The sequence below is a fragment of the Seriola aureovittata genome, chromosome 17, assembly GCF_021018895.1.
Source record: "Seriola aureovittata isolate HTS-2021-v1 ecotype China chromosome 17, ASM2101889v1, whole genome shotgun sequence".
Taxonomy (NCBI): domain Eukaryota; kingdom Metazoa; phylum Chordata; class Actinopteri; order Carangiformes; family Carangidae; genus Seriola; species Seriola aureovittata.
Window position 1 is genome coordinate 23,643,436 of NC_079380.1, and position 20,737 is coordinate 23,664,172.

The 20,737-nt window shown below is 43.6% G+C and overlaps 1 protein-coding gene and 2 long non-coding RNA genes across 4 annotated transcripts; 2 read left to right on the forward strand and 1 right to left on the reverse strand.

Moving 5' to 3' along the window:
- The first annotated feature begins 633 nt into the window (after window positions 1–633).
- Window positions 634–12,607, forward strand: LOC130184878 (nuclear body protein SP140-like protein). Of its 2 annotated transcripts, none has more exons than XM_056400973.1 (16): window positions 634–969; window positions 2,031–2,205; window positions 2,504–2,737; window positions 2,978–3,097; window positions 3,242–3,375; window positions 3,474–3,518; window positions 6,213–6,252; window positions 6,610–6,714; window positions 6,840–6,956; window positions 7,357–7,496; window positions 8,904–8,972; window positions 9,054–9,184; window positions 11,254–11,371; window positions 11,449–11,523; window positions 11,709–11,852; window positions 11,957–12,607. In XM_056400973.1, the coding sequence occupies exons 1-16, from the start codon at window positions 826–828 to the stop codon at window positions 12,044–12,046; spliced, it is 1,881 nt and encodes a 626-aa protein (XP_056256948.1). In that variant the 5' UTR covers window positions 634–825; the 3' UTR covers window positions 12,047–12,607. The 2 variants fall into 2 exon arrangements, with proteins under 2 accessions (XP_056256948.1, XP_056256949.1); XM_056400974.1 differs by having other exon boundaries at window positions 2,504–2,704.
- Window positions 12,608–16,642: 4,035 nt separating this feature from the next.
- LOC130184882 (uncharacterized) lies at window positions 16,643–17,919 on the forward strand. Its single transcript, XR_008830065.1, has 3 exons — window positions 16,643–16,766; window positions 17,400–17,469; window positions 17,565–17,919. It is a non-coding gene; the product is annotated as an uncharacterized LOC130184882 (long non-coding RNA).
- A 10-nt stretch (window positions 17,920–17,929) lies between these two features.
- LOC130184883 (uncharacterized) lies at window positions 17,930–19,329 on the reverse strand. Its single transcript, XR_008830066.1, has 3 exons — window positions 18,880–19,329; window positions 18,611–18,707; window positions 17,930–18,396 (listed from the first exon to the last, which is right to left on the reverse strand). It is a non-coding gene; the product is annotated as an uncharacterized LOC130184883 (long non-coding RNA).
- Between the last annotated feature and the right edge of the window lie 1,408 nt (window positions 19,330–20,737).

Genomic DNA, 20,737 nt, shown 5'->3' on the forward strand with positions numbered 1-20,737 from the left:
AAGATAAACCTCTGAAAATATTCGACATGAAGCTTCATTTAAACAGATGTTGGATTGTTTTGTTTTTAAAAGTGTCTAAAACAGGTGTGTTCTGGTGGCTCCGCCCACAGCAACACGTCACTCTGCTGGTGTTACGGTGCTCCTGGTCTCATCTCCTCACTGGGAGCGAGCTGATCAGAATCTACTGCAGGTAATGAACCGACTGTATATGACTGACCTCACACAACCCCACGACAGAACACCTGAACTGTCCCTTTAACAGAACACCTGAACTGTCCCTTTAACACACACACCTGTGAAGCGGAGTGATACATGCAGTTAAAGGTCCCAGTGCTGTTATACTCTATATCAGCACTCATGGGATGTCTCTCGTCCAATCACATTACCTGGTCGGAACTAACTGTTGCGTAATCTCTGATATACTGTATCTCCCGTTACTACTATTATGTTTGTATACTTGTATATGTTGTTCTTTATTTCTGATTTGTGTGTGAAATAAAGGAAATGAATGAATGAATGAATGAATGACAGAGGAGGGAGACAGGGAGGCTCCGGAAGCTGCACAGTCGCGCCCCCTGCTGCCTCTGAGCAGAACTGCGACTCACCGACACAACAACATAGTTTCACTTTCCAAACGTCACGTGGAGGCGGAACTGAAAACACAGTTGAGGGCATATTCATGTGATAAGCTTTGATCTGTCACGAGCGCACTTCCGACTCTCTCTCAATCTGAAACCCTTTTTCTTGATGTTGTGATTCCTGACACACCTTGAACATCTGGTTTTGTTCGGTCTCTGCGGCTCTGACGGACCCTGACGGACCCTGATGGACCCGCTGGACTTCCTGAACCCCGAGGAGCTGCTGCTTTTCTTCCACTGCCATAAAACGGAGCTGTCGTGCATGCAGAACCCGCTCACCTTCCTCAGCCAGCTCAAGGATTACAACCTGATCCCGGACGACCGATACCAGGTGAGGCGCCGGACTCAAACGCTACGCATTTTCTTACTGTCGCCCTCAGGCGCCCTCACCTCCTCGAGGCTCCTGTTGTGCATGACCACGCGCGCTCCCGTGCTGAGAGCGGGAAACGCCGAAGGCGGTAGCGCTTTTCCGTGTCCCGGAGATTTGCAGAGGTGTAGAGTTTCACAAAGTTCACGAAAAAACTTCCACATGAAGATATGGTGGCATTATTTTATTAATATTATTAATATTATCCGTTTCTTGTCATTGTGAATCCAGGGCAGGATCAACCCACGTAGGTGCATTTTGTATGTACAAGTCGTAAAAGATAAGAAATAATTTATCAATTAGTAAGTTATTAGTAATAAGTAATTAGTGCCAAATGCACAATGTTAAAGTAATAAAGGCTAAAACTGGATTTTAACAAAGGAATATATATGTATATAATAAAAGTTATATGAAGTCCATTAGTCCATAACAATTTCTGACATATGCCCCCCCCCGTGTTCATGTGTGTAATCATATATTGTAGACATACTGTATGTTACATAAATATATATCCAACACAAAGCCAGTCAATTTATGTTGATGTGGTACACATACACACACACACATATATATATATATATATATATATATATATATATATATACACACACACATATATAAAGGTGTCTGCTGATAACTTTCCATGTGTTTGACCGCTTCCATATCACAAATCACTCATTTGATCCATTGTTAATGTTTAAATAGCTGGTAATCCAGCCGTGCCAATTTCATATTTTACTCTATATGTGTATGTATACATGTGTTGTATTTCCTTGAGCTCACAATCACAGAAAACCACAGGTGTGTTGTGTGAAGGAGCAGCTCACACCAAGATAAATATTAATTCATGACCTCACTGTGTTTTGACGGTGAGGCTGAACTTTGATCCTTTTTATACAGAACGATGTATTAAAAAAAAGTGCATTATTATATTAGTTTAGGTGATATCATCCAACCCTGACTGTCTGTGTGTGTGTGTGTGTGTGTGTGTGTGTGTGTGTGTGTGTGTGTGTGTGCGTGTGCAGAAGGTGCGTCGCATGAAGAGTAAAGACAACGTGCAGAAATCCCTCTATGAGATTCTGGACTGGTTGGAGAGGGAGCGCTCGGAGCACATCACTCTGTTCTGGACTTGTGTCTTCAAGGACACCATCATCAACCTCTACCCGACGCTGCGGCTGCTGCGCAACAGCCTCATGGACGGTCAGACTCACTTCCCTCTGGTCATCGGCGTGTTGATTGATTGTGATCGTGCTCGCCACATGCAGACGCTGTCTTTGCTTCAGATTCATGAAACTCACTCGTATTCTCTGCTTCTAAAAACTGTGCTGAAGCCTGATCTTCACTGCCAAGTTAGCCATGAAGAAATATTGACATTCTATAGTTATTCTGTGGCGTAACAGAGTTTTAGGCACTAATAGTAAAGTGAGAATGCTTTACTGAATGAAAGAGTAGAAAAACAAACAACCATACTCACTGTATACTTTTAATTTAATTGCAGGATCCTTTCCTTTTAACACTCAACTGCCCGAGAAGTTGGAAAAGGAAGAGACAGACTACAGGAAAAGGAGGAAGCCTTCAGAGGAGGAAGAGGAAGAGGAGGAGCAGGTGAAATCAACGAAAAAGAAGAGGAATCTTAGAAGCAGGAGCGTGTGCGATGATGAGAAGCTGCAGCCCGGTCCGTCGTCTCAGCTGACTCCAGGTCAGAAGAAAAACTCCAAGAAAATATGCTTCTGTAAGTCTCCTCCCACTTCTGCTTGACTTCTGTTTGCATGACTGAGTGTTACCTGAAAGACTGACGGACGCATAACGCACTATAACATTGTGCTTCTCTGTTGCAGTCAGGGCAATTTGTCCTGCAGTAGATTCACTGGTGCGGCAAAAACAGGAAGTCTGAATCAGAAAACGTCTCAGTGAAATATATCACAGGTTTCCTGAATCTAAAATATCTCTTAATATTGTTTTAAAATTTCAGCGTCTCCCTTGAAGAAGGGGGAGAAGAGTGACTTTTGGAACTGGCCCCTTTATAAGTCCCAGCTGCCCGTGACCTGTGGACTCCAGAAGGGGTCGCTGAGCAGAGACAGACTGGCTAAAGGTCAGAGACACAAAGTAAAACTCGTCCACTCAAAAGACTGTTATCATCTAAAAAGAAAAACACACAAAAACATGAAAACATCTCGAAGGTCATTGGTTGTTGATGGCGGCAGATGATTTATTCCTGATCCTCCGTCTGTGTCAGGGGAGAAGTGCATCTTGTGTGAGAAGCAGTGGTTTACTCCCACTGAGTTTGAGAAGCTCGCCGGGAAGAGCAGCTCAAAGAACTGGAAGTTGAGCATCCGATGTTCGGGCACCCCCCTGGGAAAACTTATAAAGGTTTGGTTGAAAAGTCATTTGAATGTTAGAATACATGTGGATCGCTGCACACACACAGTCTGTGGTGGAAAATCTTTTCTTTTTATATTTCACTTCAGGAAGGCCACCTGGAGTCAGCAAGCTACAAAGGAAAGCATAAAAAGGTATCAAGACAAATTTATGTATTTGTTTATTCATGTGTTTATTTGATAGGGACAATACGCATTAATAAACATCAGTACAAAATGCGAGATGTAAACAAGCCGGGTTGAAGCAAAAATGCTAATTTACATCGTTATTGTCACATACACTACTACAAATATAAAACACACAAATAAAGACAAATATATTGTTGGAGAGGGTTGGACTGTATAAGTGGTTTGAAGGTGGTGTTGCTCAGGCAGGTCGGTTAGAACCTGATAAAGTACATGAAGCAGTTTTCCTTTAACCATTTATTGTGCTTCAGATTTCTTACAGGATCCCTCAGACGTCTTGTCTGTGGATTTGTGAGTGGGTGTGTGTGTGTGGTCTGCAAAGAATCAAAGAAATAAAGAAAATCACTACATTGCATTACAGAATGAATCATACTAGACATACTGAACTAATATACATCATTAACTACCGGCAAAGACGACATACAGCCGCCCCCGAATTGCTGAGGCAATTCGCTCCCAAGAAAGACTCAGGTCTCTAGAGAGGCGGCAAGATCCTTAGACGCTGACAGATCTCTGGTGTCATCAGAGTCCGGGATTGCTGGTAGCTGGGTGAGTCAGGCCACTGGCCGGGTGTAGACTCTGTCTTTCAATCGGACATCAGCCGAGTGCACATAACCATCTGCGCTCTGATGAACCTTGACGATAGTCCCAATAGGCCAACTTGCTCTGGGGAGCTGCGGGTCAACAAGCAGTATCACATTACCCACAGTGAGGTCTCCGGTGGTGGCATGCCACTTCTGGCGAAGCTGTAGTGTGGGCAAGTAGTTCCGGATGAAGCTCGCCCAGAACTGGTCGGCCAGAATTTGGCAATGTCTCCATCTCTTCCTGGTTAGGCCTTTGTCCATGGTGTACACTACTTGAGGCAGTGCACCGTCAGGCCGCCCCATTAAGAGGACATTGGGTGTGACTGGATGAAGTATAGCATAAGGGCTTGGAGTTCAGGATGGCTTCAACCTCCAGCAAGACAGTACGAAGCACTTCCTCTGTTACTGACTGAGCTCCTATCACTGTGTGCAGAGCAGTCTTTGCCGATCTTATTTCACGTTCCCAGGCCCCACCGAAATGTGGGGCTGCCGGAGGATTAAAGTGAAAGGCAATCTTCTGCTTTGCGAGAAGTCTCTGGATCTCTGGATTCATACTGGTAAAGGCCTCGCGTAGCTCCTTCTCACCGGCCTTGAAATTGGTCCCCTGGTCGGAGTAGACCTCCGCTGGGGTCCCTCTGCGAGAAATGAACCTCCTCAACGCCATTAAGTAGGAGTCTACGTCTATGCTGGGTAGGAGGTCAAAGTGCACAGCTCGGGTGGTGAGGCAATTGAAGATAATGCCCCACCTCTTCTCTTGGAGCGCAAACTTCTCAAAGGCTGCAACATCCCCACGCTTCACCTCTGGGGCTTCCATGACAGCGGCTACCCTCTATGCCACATGATGGGGCTGGCCGAACTTCTCATCTAATGCTGCCATAGTGTCTCCTCTAATTCAGCTCCATAAGCAGTAGAAAGTCCCCTTCCGCTGTCACGCTTTGGAGAGGAGGGCGTATGCTCACTTAACTTCTTATGCCATTCATCATACTCTGTACTCATGCAGAGAGAATGCTCGTCCTCTTGTTCACTGAGGGCTGGGTCCCACTGTACTTGACGTGTAGAGTGTGAGGCGTGCGCTTGGGTGATGGGTGTCATCTTGACTGTTCCATCCATACCTGAGCTCCATTTGCTCCCGATAGCTGACGGAGGCTGATATAGTTTGGGCCTGGCTGCTCCAATCACATAGTCTTCCAGGTAAAGTGGCGGGCGTGTCTGCCGCTTTGGACGAACTGATTCACTGCCTTCTTGCATCTTGATCCCGAATCAACACCCTCCGGCTCGAAGGACCAAATGTTGGAGAGGGTTGGACTGTATAAGTGTTTTAAAGGCGGTGTTGCTCAGGCAGGTCGGTTAGAACCTGATAAAGTACATGAAGCAGTCTTCCTTTAACCATTTATTGTGCTTCAGATTTCTTACAGGATCCCTCAGACGTCTTGTCTGTGAGTGGGTGTGTGTGTGTGTGGTCTGCAAAGAATCAAAGAAATAAAGAAATCACTACATTGCATTACAGAATGAATACTAGACATACTGAACTAATATACATCATTATACACATCTCTGCATCATTAACTACCGGCAAAGACGACTCTTTCAACCCAAACTGCACCCACATTATGCCAACTGAATGCAATTATTTTAGCTTAGCAGAATACCATAGGAAACACAAGGATGCTAAATCTCCGCTTAGCAGTTAGCTAAACCAAACGTCCGCCTAACACGACTCATTTCCAACATGACGAATTACGACAGTAACTCAATATACACTTACTTTTTATCGGGTACGCACAACGGATAACACACACAGCAGAGGCACTGACGATGTCTGCTAACTGAGCACTCCAACTAAATTCTACTGCAAGGGCAGCAAACTTAAAACGCACCACTAACGGCGGAAACTGGCACAGTATATCTACGTAATCGCCGTTGCTAGGCAACAGCGTAATCAACAACATGAGTCCGATCGGCGGAGTCTTTCATACCTATATTTTGCTGTGTTCTGACTCAGTAATGAATCCTCCTGTTTTTACTTCCTGGGGCTTTCTCTCCTTTTTCTTCCTCCCAGACGAAGAGATCCCTGTTCCCGTCTGATGACGTCGTCACAGGTTTGTTGTAGAAGTGTAAAACACTGATTTTAGAAAACTACAGGAGTATACACGGAGTATTTGACAGCCGAGTGAGTACTGCATCCCCATAAGCTATTACAAGAGCATCTGTTACCTCACATGAAATATTAAAACATTAAAATGTGATTTTCTGATTAGAGCCAGACAGGCAGCCAAAGCAGCCGATTTTTCCCTGGGCAGAAATACATGAGTGAAAACAGATTTTTAAAGCAGTTTCTGAACATCGTCCCAAGTTGGAATCTATGAAATCTTGAGCTTCAAATTTACATATTTGAGAGAAGAAGAAGAAATTATTGATCATGCCAAAGGTGAAACTATCCTCTGTCTTTTTTTTAGTGTCCGAGGGAGAAGAAGAAGAAGACGATGAAAATGAGGATGATGAAGTTGACCTGGAAAACCAAGAGGACCAGGCTTCTTCTAGTGGTGAAGGAAATTGCACAGGTGCTGGTTTACACAAAGTACATTCATGTCAACGGCAAAAGAAGTTACTTTAGATGAGGTTTTCTATCCCAGTATCGTACCGCCGTGGTGATGATGATCAAACTCTCAACATGTGTCCATGGCAGATGAAGACGGAGAGACTGAGGAGCACAGTGAGCGGCGGCCAGAGGGCAGCAAGACGGTGTTCAAAGTCACATGTGGAGGTGTAGCTGGGACCTTACACCAAAAGCGATTTGGATCAGGTAATGTTGAGCATGAATGTCGAGCTTGCGCCAAGGTCTTTAATCCACTGAGCGAAAGTTGGAGGAAATGTCTCCCTACATTTAATCAGCATAAGATATCGAGCTAAAAGAGACGCAGAGGCCTTCAGATCTTCTGCCCGACAACGAAGATGTGCATCTTGTGGAGTCACTCCACATACTGCAGTAATGGCTTGAAGGTTGTAAAGGTGCTTTGGGTACTTCCAACACATCTGAGAAGGAAAACGAGTGAGAGGGAAACGTCCGTACACATTTTAATGGCAGTACAGTCAAGCTGCACGTATCTGTATATCTCGTGTAGTGTCTTGTGTTTTGCTTTGCTGTGATGGTCCTGTGAATAAACCAACCGAACCTATCTGACCTTTCACCCCACCACCACTAGGGACTTGTGGGAAGAGTATTCGTACGGAGACGAGGTGGTTGAGCCCCGAGGAGTTTGTGAAGGAGGCGTCAAGTCTGCCGGACGCCAACTGGAAGAAAGACATCGAGGTTGACGGAAGACCGCTCAGTGTCCTCATAGAGGTAACCATGGTCGCGTTGATGTCACAGCTTCCTTGTTGACATGACATGACAATGATTGATCACGGATAGCACTAACAACGTGACAAACGTATTGCATTTCCTGCGGCTGCTTCACAATAAAAGCCACCACATGTTTCGCCAATACTTTTAACGTGAAGCAGCAGCAGTAGGAAATGTTCAGTGTGACTTCATCCAGCTCTGATACGGTGTAAAGAGAGAGTGAGCTAACAATAAGCAGTGAGGCCGTTATCAAACATATAGAATCCGGCTGGATTAGATGCATCCAGCAAAGGAAGTGGCGGACTCCCCCAATACAAATAAAAAAACTACTATATACACAGAAATAATTACAGACTGTAAAAACAATGAAATGGCTAAAAATGCAAATTAGTGGTTGTTTTCATGAAAATGTCAAGGATTATCACTTTAATGTGACTTTTATCAATGCAGAACACGTTAAAGTCACAGGACTAAATACGCTATGATTGGATTTTGTTCTAAGGGAGTTTCCTTTGCCACAAAACCACAAAATTTCACACTTCCACCAAATGCACTATAAGGTGCATTTCAGCTTTCTACTCCATCTTAGAGTCCAGTCAGTCAGTTTGGCACAAATGTGTAGCCACAGGTCAGGTCAGGTTTTCATGACATTGCGTTTCAGCTGTAAATATGAGCGAGCCACCGGGATTGTTAAACGGATCGTTGTTATTTGACGTGGGGTAATGAGGTAGTCATGTATAGTCAGTGTGTTACCTGCAGTAGATTCAAGGTGCTGCCAGTTAGAAGAAGCAGCCGGGAACGCCATCACAGAGGCGGAGCAATGTGTTGCTGTGGGTGGGGCCAGCAGAAAAATAGGTTTTAGACACTTTTAAAAACACCCACCAAAACAATCCAATATCCGTTTAAATGTACTCTACATGTAGAATATTTTCACCTCTTTAGCTTCCCTTCAAAACAAAGTTGAGCTCCCCCTTATTCACTCAGCTAACCTGCAGCTCCGGCTTAATACAGTGCGAGCTGTATGTGCAGTTGTGCGTAGGAATACGGCAGTTCAGCGGTTGAGAAAATGTAGTTCCAAAGGAAAGTGCTGTTTTGACGGGAAGATGAACTGCTGAAAATATTCTACATGAAGCTTCATTTAAACGGATATTGGATCGTTTTGGTTGGTCTTTTTTAAAAGTGTCCAAAACATTTTTTTTTCTACTGGCCCCGCCCACAGCGGCACATCACTCTGCTAGTGTACCGGTGCTCCTGCTGCTTCTAACCGAATCTACTGCAGGTAACACACTGAACACGCATGACTACCTCACACAACCCCACATCAATTAACCCCAACTATCTCTTTAATCCTAAAGATCTGAACTATGAAGCAAAGAGGAAGACAATATGTTGATTTGTCCATTTCAGGCAAAAATCTTGAAGATCGACCCACCGCGGTGTTCTTGCAGACTGTGCAGTCCAGATCATATAGACCTGGTAAGTTTATTGATCAGTCAGTTTCAGACAGTTTTGCTGTATGTAAACAGAATTACTGTCATGGACTGTGTGTCTTGGCAGGAGAATCAGAAAAACGATGATGAGTGTTACGTCTGTAAAAGTGAAGAAGCAGAGCTGGTGGTGTGTGATCACTGCCCTCGCGCCTTTCATCAGAGATGTCACCTGCCTCAGGTAGACGACGCCACTTTGAGGTGAGTTTTGATCGAACTAGGAGCCAAAAAAGACATAAACAACAATTTGTTTGATTTCTTTGTTTCTTCTTCTTCTCTTCCGCAAAAGCGGGGCCAGCCCTATAAACACAAATGTCCGTGACTGACTGACTGAGTGATAGAGTTGAGTGATGAAGTCACACCATTGTTGGGGCTAGCCGAGTGTTGCAGTTTCCCCGTTGGCTGTTGCTCCTTCAGCCGGCGGTGTTGCCAATTTATCTGCTGCATTTATAGACTGTAAATTTTGAGTTTCAGGTCATTCAAGTTCAAATAACAAATAACAAGGCCTATCGTGGCTGGTGTGATCCCATCGCCAGACGGTCTCTAGCTTTACTTACTTTCTTTAGAAAGAGTTTATTATTATACAGTCCCTGACAAAAGTCTTCTCACTTATCCATTTTGTAGAAACAACAGCTAATAACCTGACTTTTAATTAATTCATTGGTTTTAAAATGGCTCATATGAAAGCTAAAACCCTCCCAAATTATGTTTAATATACTAAAATAAATTAGCTTCACTGAAGAAAGATTGATCATTTAATGAACACAGAAGGGTCAGATTTTGGCAAGACAAAAGTTTTGTCGCCTACAGAGAATAATGTGAAAATTGAACAAATAATTTACTTCAAATACAAAAATATGTTGCATAACATCAGTGAATTAAGTAGTGGTGCTGTGAGATCCATATTTATTATCTTGTATGGCTTCCATGAGCTTGAAGGACTGCATCCATGCGGTTCGACAATGATTCATACAATTTATTGATGAAGTCATCAGGAATAGCAAAGAAAGCAGTCTTACATGCCTCCCAGAGTTCATCAAGATTCTTTGGTTTCGTCTTCCATGCTTCCTCTTTCATTCTACCCCAGACATGCTCAATGATGTTCATGTCTGGTGACCGGGCTGGCCAGTCCTGGAGCACCTTGATCTTCTTCACCTTGAGGAACTTTGATGTAGAGATGGAAGTAAGCGATGGAGCACCATCCTGCTGCAAAATTTGACCCCTTTTATGGTTGGGAATGTAAGAGGTAGCTAATACTTCTTGATATTTTAGGCTATTGATATTGCCTTCCACCCTGCAAATCTCTCGCACACCCCCATACTGGATGTAACCCCTGACCATGATTTTTCCGCCACCAAACTTAACTGTTTTCTGGGTGAATCTCGGATCCATGCAGGCTCCAGTAGGTCTCCTGCAATATTTGCGGCGGCTGTGATGTAATTCAACCGAAGATTCATCTGAGAAATCCACCTTTTGCCACTTTTCCAGCGTCCATCCTTTTAGCAGGCTGTGGGCCTTGGCAAATGCCACATGTTTTTTTAATTGCCTTTTGTTTAGTGCTGGTTTCTGGGCACTGATTCGACCATGGAGGCCATTTCGAGACAGAATTCTACAAACTGTCCTGGTTGACACGGGTACTTGAGGTGACCAGACCTGGTGGAGCTCTGCTGCAGTGGAAAAGGGGCTGGCCTTGGATTTTCGACCCAACAAACGGTCCTCCCGAGCAGTTGTCTTGCCGGGTCTGCCGGACCTGGGCTTGTCAAAAACATCTCCAGTCTCTTCAAATCTTTTTCTTATTCTTTGTGCTTGATGCTGAGACACATTGAAGGTGTCAGCCACCTCAGCAGTGGATCTGGTCTTCAGCCTGTTGATAATCAACGCTTTGGTCGCAGGGTGAATCTTAGGCATGTTGTCAGAGGTCAAGTTTCAGTTGATGTGAAGGTCTGGTGTGCTGGGGTTCTTTTTATACACACCCACTAATTGATTGATCAATTATTGATCACAGGTGACGCTTTAATCTAGGATTGTGTGCATCATATGACAAGGCGACAAGACTTTTGTCTTTGCAAAAACTGACTGGAATTGATTAGAAATATATTTTAGGTGCAATTAAGGTCAACTTGTACCCAAGCAACAAGACTTTTGTCAGGGACTGTAAGTTGGTTAAACAAGATAAATATAGAGAGTGGGCTATAGACTGATATATATGTATTGGTGTGTGTGTGTGTGTGTGTGTGTGTGTGTGTGTGTGTGTGTGTGTGTGAGAGCAGGGACAGCAGTCTATGGATGTGTACGTTCTGTGTTTTCCAAACCAACCACAAGTGCCGTTACAGTGATAAGATGGAGATGAAATCAGCCATGCTCCGCAACATATCACAACACATGCTGGTGAGCTCACGTCCGTCTTCAGGTCTGTCTCTGTGTCACACTGCCGTCACTCATCCCTTCTTCTCTCACATCAACAGGAATGTCAGTATCTTCTCCTGTTTCTGTACAGTGCTGATGAGGAACAAAATTTTGCTTTAGACCCAAACCTCTATGTAAGTCTCTTCCTCTGCTGTTCCAATATATTCTACCAATTATTTCATTTATATCAAACAAAGTGCACTTGATAATCTGGCTACTGAAGGAATCACGCTGTCAACAGGTCTTCGCTCACTGTACGATAGTCTTAAACTGTTGCAGATTGTTGAGCATTTCATTCATTTCTGCTTGGCACCCACAGTTGGAAAATTATTCCACTGTTATCCAGACTCCGATGTGGTTGGGCAAAGTAGTGGACAAACTCCAGACGAAAGAATACCAGATGGTTGCAGAGTTTGTGTCCGATATCCAGCTCATTTTCAGCAACTGTGCCTCATACAACCACGTAAGAAAACTGTCATGGAAAACCTTTAATTTCTAAACATCTAAATATCAAAAGTAAAAATTAATTTTATTATTGTGACAAGGACTGCTTTTCTTCTTTTACAGGCTAACAGTGAATTCCTTGCTCTAGGCGACCGACTGAAGGAGTTATTTAATGGAGAATTTAAAAAGGCGTTCAACATCTGTGAACAGTAGCTAATGGGAGAAGGTTCGAAGTATGTAAAATTACAATAATGGTAGATTTTAGTGACCTGTCCCTTGTATTTAGTTCAAATAACCAGGGGATTTTTTTACTTGTATTGAATCTTATCCGTCTGAACTTGAAAGCTTTTTGCAATGCAAGATTGAATTTGTAAATGAAAGTGCTTATAGGTCACACATAAAGGTCACACTCTATGAAAGTGCAACATTTGGTTTCTTTACAGTATACACCCAGTATTCAGTAACGTCACTACTGGTGAACAGTGGACATGTCATTTTCACTTTATCCTCATACGGAAACACAATTCAATATAATACTATATGAATATAAAACTATGGGTTAACGTGTTTCCTTTAGTGACGTTTTTAAAAGAAAGAACCAAAGGTTTAATATTTCAGTGGTTTGCCTTCAGCACAATAATGTGTGAGTTGCTCCCAACGTTGTTTTTATTGCCATGTTTTTCTGATATGAATGTACGTAATAAAAATTCAGAATGCATTTCCGGAGTCACGTGGGTGCAGCATCCAAGATGGCCGCAAGTTAGGGGAGCTCTCGTCCCGCACATGCTATTTTTGTGCTATGTGCTATATTTGTTTTGTAATAGTACAAGCGGTGTATTTGTGGTCGAGTCGAGGCTTAGAAGACATGGCGACATCAAAATACTTCAAAACATCTTCTCGCTCGTCTACTCGGAAAAGCCCGGCGCATGAGGATGACCGCGCTGCTGACGCTCTCCAGACGTCCGTAAATGTGCCCGACAGTCTTGAGAAGTTTCTGGCAGAAATTTCGAAGATAAATACTACTCTGCAGAGCGTCACAACTGACGTATCGTCTATTAAACGAACAACGGCGGAGCTGAGTACTACGGTGGCGGCCATGCAGGGCAGGCTGGGAGAGGCCGAGACGCGCATCGCGCAGTTGGAGGAGACTTAGGAACGACTGGTGAAGGATGAGGGGAGCAGAGATAAAGAGAAGGAGATCCTGTGGAACCGAGTGCAAGCCCTCGAAAACCAAAGCAGGCGAAATAATGTGAGGCTGGTAGGACTGAAGGAGACCTTCGGCACCAATGGGACGCTGCTTGACTGTGTTCGAAAGATGCTGGCGGAAAGGCTCGGCGTGGACGTTGGCGGAGAGTGTGAGATCGAGAGGGTGCACAGGCTACCGACACCGATGCCGGACGTGGATCAGCCTCCGAGACCGGTGCTGATCCGCTTCCTGAGGCAGTCGGCGAGAGACAAGGTGATCGGTGCTGCCAAGGAAAAACGAGGTCTTGTCTGGGAAGAATGTCGCCTGTCTGTGTTCCCGGACATGTCCAGAGAGCTGGCGCAGAAGAGGAAGGCGTTCACACCGGTGAAGCGCAAATTACACGAACTTGACATCAGATACACGCTGGCTTTCCCCGCGACGCTACACTTCAAATGGAAAGGCAGAAACGTGAGCTGCAACAATGTCGAAGCCGCGGAGAAAATACTTAATGAACAGAGAGGTGGAGGACCAGCGGACTGAGATGAACGGAGTGAGGTGAGCTGATGTTCACACTCTGAGAGAGACTGTGCGTGATGGACTGTTGGGCCTCTGTGCGGGACGACGAGAGGCTTATCCTGACGCGAAACGGTTGCCATGGGAGCGGCGTTAATCCCACGGACCTTACGCTTGTTTTTCTTTTCGTTTTGTTTTCTTTTGTTTTTCGACAGTGAGGAGTGTTCGGCACTCGCACTCCTGTTGCATTATTGCGTCCGGACACTTTTTGCACCAACTTTATGGGTGGGTTCGGGTTGTTTTGTTTTACTGTGTGTTCATTTTTCATGTTCAAAATCAGGCAGGTACATGGCAGCAACTGGTCATCACAGGGGACCAAAATTGATAGCATTTCTTGTTGTGAATGGTTGCGGACAGGCACTTAGAATACATGTAGTTACTCCATATTCTTTCTCTCTCCTTCTTACTTCTTATTGTTGTTGTTTGCTTGTTTGTTTGAATTTTCTGATCTAGATTAACATGTCTAGTAGATCAGTAAGGTTTCTTTCCTGGAATATAAATGGATGTGGTAGTCCTGTTAAGAGGAGGAAGATTTTGACATTTTTGAAAAATAATCAGGCAGATGTAATTTTTGTATAGGAAACTCACATGCAGGGTCTGGAGGCAGAGAAGTTTAAAGCAGGTTGGGTGGGACATGTGTTCCATAGCCCGATTTCAAGTAAACGTAATGGTGTTCTAATTTTGGTTCACAAGAACATAAGTTTTATTTTGCTAAAGCAATCCAAAGATGCAGAGGGGAGGATTATCTGTGTTGAAGCAGTCGTGGAGGGAGTGCCTCTTGTATTGTGTAACATTTATTCGCCTACTAAGGGGGACCCTGGATCTTTCCACGAGTTAAACAAATTGCTGGGAGACACTGAGGGTGAGATTATCCTAGCTGAGGATTTAATGACGTTATGGATCCAGTGTTGGATAGGAGTTCGTTCAAACCCCCTCTCCTAACGAAGGAGAGAGAAGCCTTGCATATGCTGAATAGGGATGTAGGCCTAGTGGTTATATGGAGACTGGCGAACCCAAATGCGAAGGATTTTACCTTTTTCTCCCATTGCCATAAAACGTTCTCCAGGATAGACTTTTTTCTAATTAGTGCTTCACTGACAAACAAGGTAGCGAACTGTGATATAAAGGCGATCTCCCTGACCGATCATGCACCTGTCGAGCTAGTTCTTAAAGCCACTGTGAGGGCTGAGAGGAGAGGTAGATGGAGACTTAATGTTGGGTTATTGTCAGATTCAACTCTTAGGAAGGTGATAGCGGAGGATTTGGCGACCTTTTTTAAAATCAACATCGGCAGTACTAAGGACATAACTACTGTTTGGGAAGCCTCTAAGGCGTATATAAGGGGGAAATTCATAGCACATGCCTCTAAGAAGAGGGAGAATCTTGCTAAGATCACAGAGTTGGAGAGGGAAATAAAGGATAAGGAGCTAGACCTGTCAAAACATTTTTCTGAGGGGGAATTTCAGGAACTCTGCAAGCTTAAATACTCTTTACATGAGATGTATAATAAAAAAGCAGAGTACGCACTTTATAGATTAAAAACAAGCTTTTATGAAGGGGGAGAAAAGATGGGGAGATTGTTGGCGAGACAGTTGAAGGAGAAAACAATTGGGAATACTATACCAGTTATAAAACAGGGGGATGTGCAAATCTTCGCCGCTAATGATATTAATAGGATATTCCGACAATATTATGAACGGTTGTATACGTCTTCCATGGCCCCCGACGCCTCACTGGAGGATATAGAGCAGTTTTTCCTGAATATAGAAGTACCAAAACTCCAACCTCAGGAGGCAGCTGGATTGGACTCGCCCATAACAGCAGCTGAAATACGGACAGCGATTTCCTCAATGAAAAACGGGAAGTCACCAGGGTATGACGGACTCCCGGTGGAATATTATAAGGCTTTTGGAGATATAGTTGTACCGGTGTTGGAGAGGTTATATCAGGAGATGTTTGATAAGCGTCGTGTTGCTCCAACCTTTAATGAAGCTGTAATCTCATTGATTCCCAAACCAGGCAAAGATGCGGCGGATCCCTCCAACTATAGACCTATAAGTCTGCTCAATCTTGATTGCAAGGTTCTTGCAAAGGTTTTGGCAACACGTTTACAGGTGGTTCTGCCCAGTATCATTCACCCAAATCAAGTTGGTTTCAAGAAAAATAGAACTTCGACTGACAATATTAGACTCTTGTTACATTTGATGTGGCTTAGTCAATCCCAAGGTGTTCCTATCACTGCCATTTCTTTGGATGCAGAAAAGGCCTTTGATAGGGTGGAGTGGCCGTTTCTGCTCTCCGTCCTATCACATTTTGGTTTCAACTCTAATTTCCTTAAATGGATAAAAATAGTGTACAGTGAACCTAAGGCAGCGGTGATGACAAATGGGATCATCTCCCCTTTCTTTAATCTGACCCGGGGAACTCGACAGGGATGTTCATTGAGCCCGTTATTGTTTATCATTTTTTTTTAGAGGTTCTGGCGGTGTCAGTTATAGCTCACCCTGGAATTAAAGGAGTAAGGGGAGGTGAAACGGAGCATAAATTGTTGTTATATGCTGATGATATCCTAGCGGTGGTTTCTGACCCTTTGTCGTCTTTGCCACATCTTATGGACACAATACGGTCATTTTCACAATTTTCCGGTTATTCCATTAACTGGGGCAAATCGGAGGCGATGCCTCTCTCCAGGCCGTGTACTCCGTTCATGGTGGAGAAATTTAATTTTAAGTGGGTGCGCAAGGGGAAGAAGTATCTCGGCATCAAACTTTCTGACGATATAAGTGAAATGGTGGCATTAAAGGGGACATATTATGCTCCTTTTCAACAAGTTTGAATAAGTCTCAGAGGTCCCCAAAGCATGTCTTTGAAGCTTCTTGCTAAAAAATCGACTCCGATCCTAAACCCCTCTTTTTCTGCCTTGTTCAGAACAGGCTGTTTCTGTGTCTGTAGCTTTAAATGCAAATGAGCTGTGCCTGACCACGCCCCTCTTCGGAAGGGGGTGCCGTTTGGGCTTCTGGCACCATGCTCTAATGTTTACGGTGACCGTGACAGGCGACCTGGCGTCGGTAGCGATTTGGTTCAACCACACGACTTTTATCCAGAATCTGAGCCAGAGGGAGAGGCTGCTGAAGAAGTTCAAACTCTACAACTGCAGCAGGACATTTCTGAATGGTTGGTAACCAATTTTGTGTGTTTTGACATTACATTTTAAGTTTGTTGATGAGTGCTGGCACACAGTTACTAACATGTAGCTAGGTAGCTAATGCTAACTGTTACTGTCTCGTCATTACTGGGAGCTCTTTTGGTAAATAAGCACTATTGTGAATTGAGTAATGTAGTTATCTGTCATGCCTCCTTAGATATACTTTTACAGTCTGAAAATGTTTGTTGTATGTGGACTGCTACAGGTGTTCAATGTCAGTACTAGTCAGATATTTTAATAGATGCTGACAAAGTAAATCATTTTTCTCCATGTTTTGAGCAGAGATGCTCATCATGACATCTTCCTTTATGTAGTAAATTTATTTTGTGTATTACAATGAAAGCTGTAAATCAGCATAAACATGTCTGACAGCAACAGTAATCTTTAGTCAAAGACTAAACTGCAGTTTTCCACACTACACTGTTGTCAAGCTCCACATTATATGCAATAAGTGACATGTTATAAATTACCTATGTTATATGCGCTTGATATGTAGCCAAGCTTACTTCTTACCCACCTTAGGTCCACTGTCTGACAGTGTTTGAATTTCACAAGCTTTATATTTTGGTGAATGTTACCATTTTTCTCTATATGTTGGACAGGTGCTCCTGTGGAAACTGTGCAACCATGCCCACAGAAGCTGAGAACATCTGCTGCTAGGAGATACCACAGGTAGCATTCTCACTGGACAAACTAATCACTAATTTGTTTTGATTACAATACATTTATAATAAACCATAGCATTTACCATTTGCAATTCACTGTAGGTTACCACACGGCTATGGGAGATCGAGGAAGATTTACCATGTATGGTAGACCGTCCTGGGTTGGAGCCGCTCTGCCTCAATGTGTTCTGCCTGCAACATGTACCGCACTGACTACGGTCCTTTACGGTTGAGAGGAATACACCAGTACGTTTTGCTTCTTTGTAAAAACATATAGTTTCAATCTAAATAAAAGATGTTAGGCAGTCTTGTTTTACTTCAGTGCACATAATTTTACAATGGTAATAACACGCCACAAATGGAGTAACACACCCTCAAATAAATTAGTTTAGCTGCTCTTTGATTTGTAAAGTTCTTCTATCAGCAGATAGTGTGCATATAATATGAATTCAGAGGAGTCATTTCTTTAGTAACAATCAAGCATTTATTTACATCAAATGAGAGACTTATAATCAGTGATAATAAAAAAACTGTAGGATTCACTGGATCCATAAAAAAAAATTGTGAGACACATCATAGATATATGTTTGCAAGACTAAATGCCCTGTCCAGTTGTTTTAGTCAGTACAGGTATCTAGCCTATAGGAGCTTTGTGAGCTGGTGCTGGGGTTTTCTTTGTCGCAGAATCTGGGTCGTCATTCCAGCCTGCCTGGTCCTACGCATCCATGCCGAGTTTCCTCACGCCACATGCCAGTAGGTGGGATTTAGACTGGACCATGATAGAACCGGGACACATAGCTGGATTTGACCTACTCCTTCTCAGGCCGCTCTAACTGTGCAGTGAGGTCCTCTGGGATGGGGATGGCCAAAGCAGCTTCTGTGTATGCTCCCAGGTCAACAAAGACTTTTTCAAATATGAGGTCCACCACATTCCCTGTTTGATAAAACACAAAAGATTTTGTTTACATTTTTCACTTTTTTTGTTGTTTTTTACAAAACAATGACTGAAAGTCTGTTTCTAACTACCTCCTGACATTTTCTTTACTTTATTTTGTTGTTGATGGAACTGTCATAACATTATACGTGCAATACTTAATACAATGTGTACAAAACATTTTTTGGTTGAAAAATAAAATAATATAACACACCTTTGGAAATTGGACCTTGAACAGTGGTTCACCTTCTTTTGTTTGGGCTTGTGGTCGGTCAGCATTTTCATTGTAGTACGTGGCAGCCAGGTAGAGTCTGGAGGTACAGTAAAGAGAAAATCAAAGATGTTAATGTTGACAGAAACCTTAGCCTACACACTCTCACAAGTTCTAAGTAACCACAGCTTCATTTACCTGCACATTATTCCAAGACTGATAAATGACTGTTAGGTTTATCAAAAGTAGATGCACTTCAGATGGCTACAGACCTGTACTTCTGATGTGAGGCTGAAGAGTCCTCAAGGATAACTGTGTGCCTACAGTGGGTCAGTCTGGCATGCAACATCCCTTGTTGCAGGAAGCTGTATAGATGCACTTGATGTGCTGGCCTGAACAGAGGAAACAGAGGTTACACCAACAACTCCTCAAATGTGTAGTTATGGCAACAGCTGCAAGCAGTGCAAAAATGATAACAACAAATGCACTCAATTATGTGTAAATTGGGTTGTCAATAGCTTGTAAATGCTGCAAATAGCTCACTATATGTGCAAAATGCAAAACATGGGTATTACGGACTATACCCTTGGACATATCCCCTTAACTCTGCGCTTATCTAGATATTCCCTACAGGCACTGTATCTGTAAACATGATATAAACGTTAAAACGGCCATCATAAGGCATGACTCTCAATAATAACTTTCACAGCACTAATAAACAAGCCCGGACACCTATGCTAATCACTACAGAGCCTATTTTTAGGCCGAATTTTGCCGGCTTGACTTTACAGACAGCTAAAACGCCTTTACTGTATAATACATTTAACAGGGTGGCTTTAATCAATGTCACACGGCGATACCAAGCAGAAGAATTGCATGCAATCTGTACCCGGCTGCGTGTCGACGATGCTAAACGTTAGCTACATTAGCTGCCATGCTAACAACACACGCAACAGGCTCTCGTGAACAAACAGTAAAGCAACATAAAATTGTAAAACTTACAGCTCCCGAGTTCAAAGTTGGGTCACGGACAGTCGGTACTGATCCAAGCTTTATCTTGAGACTTGTAGCAAATCCTGCGTTGTCCTGGCCCTCGTTGAGAAAGCAGTCCGAGGTGAAATGGTTAGCACACACGTACAACACTTTCGGAGTTGGAGCGGGAACATTTCCATCAAAAATAAAACCAATCCACTGGGTCTTCAGATCCTCGGGCGTAGGGATTAAAAAAAGACTTCTGTGTTGGTTTGTGCAGCCAACAACAAAGCAACTACTGTGTTTCGCTGTACCTTCGACATTGTTCTACCGAAAGCCAGTGTTCGCGAGGGAAGTAACGATACCGTCTGTAACACGGACTCAGGGGGCGGAACACACACCTAGCTCGGGGAGTGTCACCCACCCGGGGGGAGGGGCATCGCCCTTCTTGATGACATCAGGGGAAAATCTCCAATTCGCCCGTTTGAGCACACATCTCCTGAAAGGTGGAGAAAGCAAAAGACAGAGAGGATGGACTTTTCTCATGTTTGGGGGGTTCGTAGACACGCCAGGGACACATACTACTGATAGAAAACCATGGAAAAGTGCATTTTGCATAATATGTCCCCTTTAAACTTTAACCCCTTGCTTCAAAAGATAAAAACGAATCTTGATAAGTGGGGGAAATTGAAACTCACGTTGTGGGGGAAAATTAATGTTGTAAAGATGATAGTTGCCCCGCAGTTCGGCTATGTTGCAATGATGTTGCCAATGCGGATACCGTCCTCCACTTTCAGACAACTGGATGATATGATAAGGCATTTTCTATGGGCGGGGAAAAGACCGCGTATAAAATTGAGAAAGCTGTGTACACATAAGGAGAAGGGAGGGCTGGGCCTCCCAGATCTTAGACTATATTATTTAGCTTTTAAGATGGCCAAAATTGCGAGGTACTGGCAAACGTTGGGCAACAATGCGGCTTGGACTGAGGTGGAGAAAGAGATATGCTCGCCTTTCCAGCCCATAGAGGTGCTCTCTCAAAAAAGGTCAAATATCACCAATCCAATACTACTGCACCCAAGGGATGTCTGGACCAGAGTGCATAAAATGTTTAAAGTTAAGCACACCCTACAGAGATACTCTTCACTGTGGTATAAC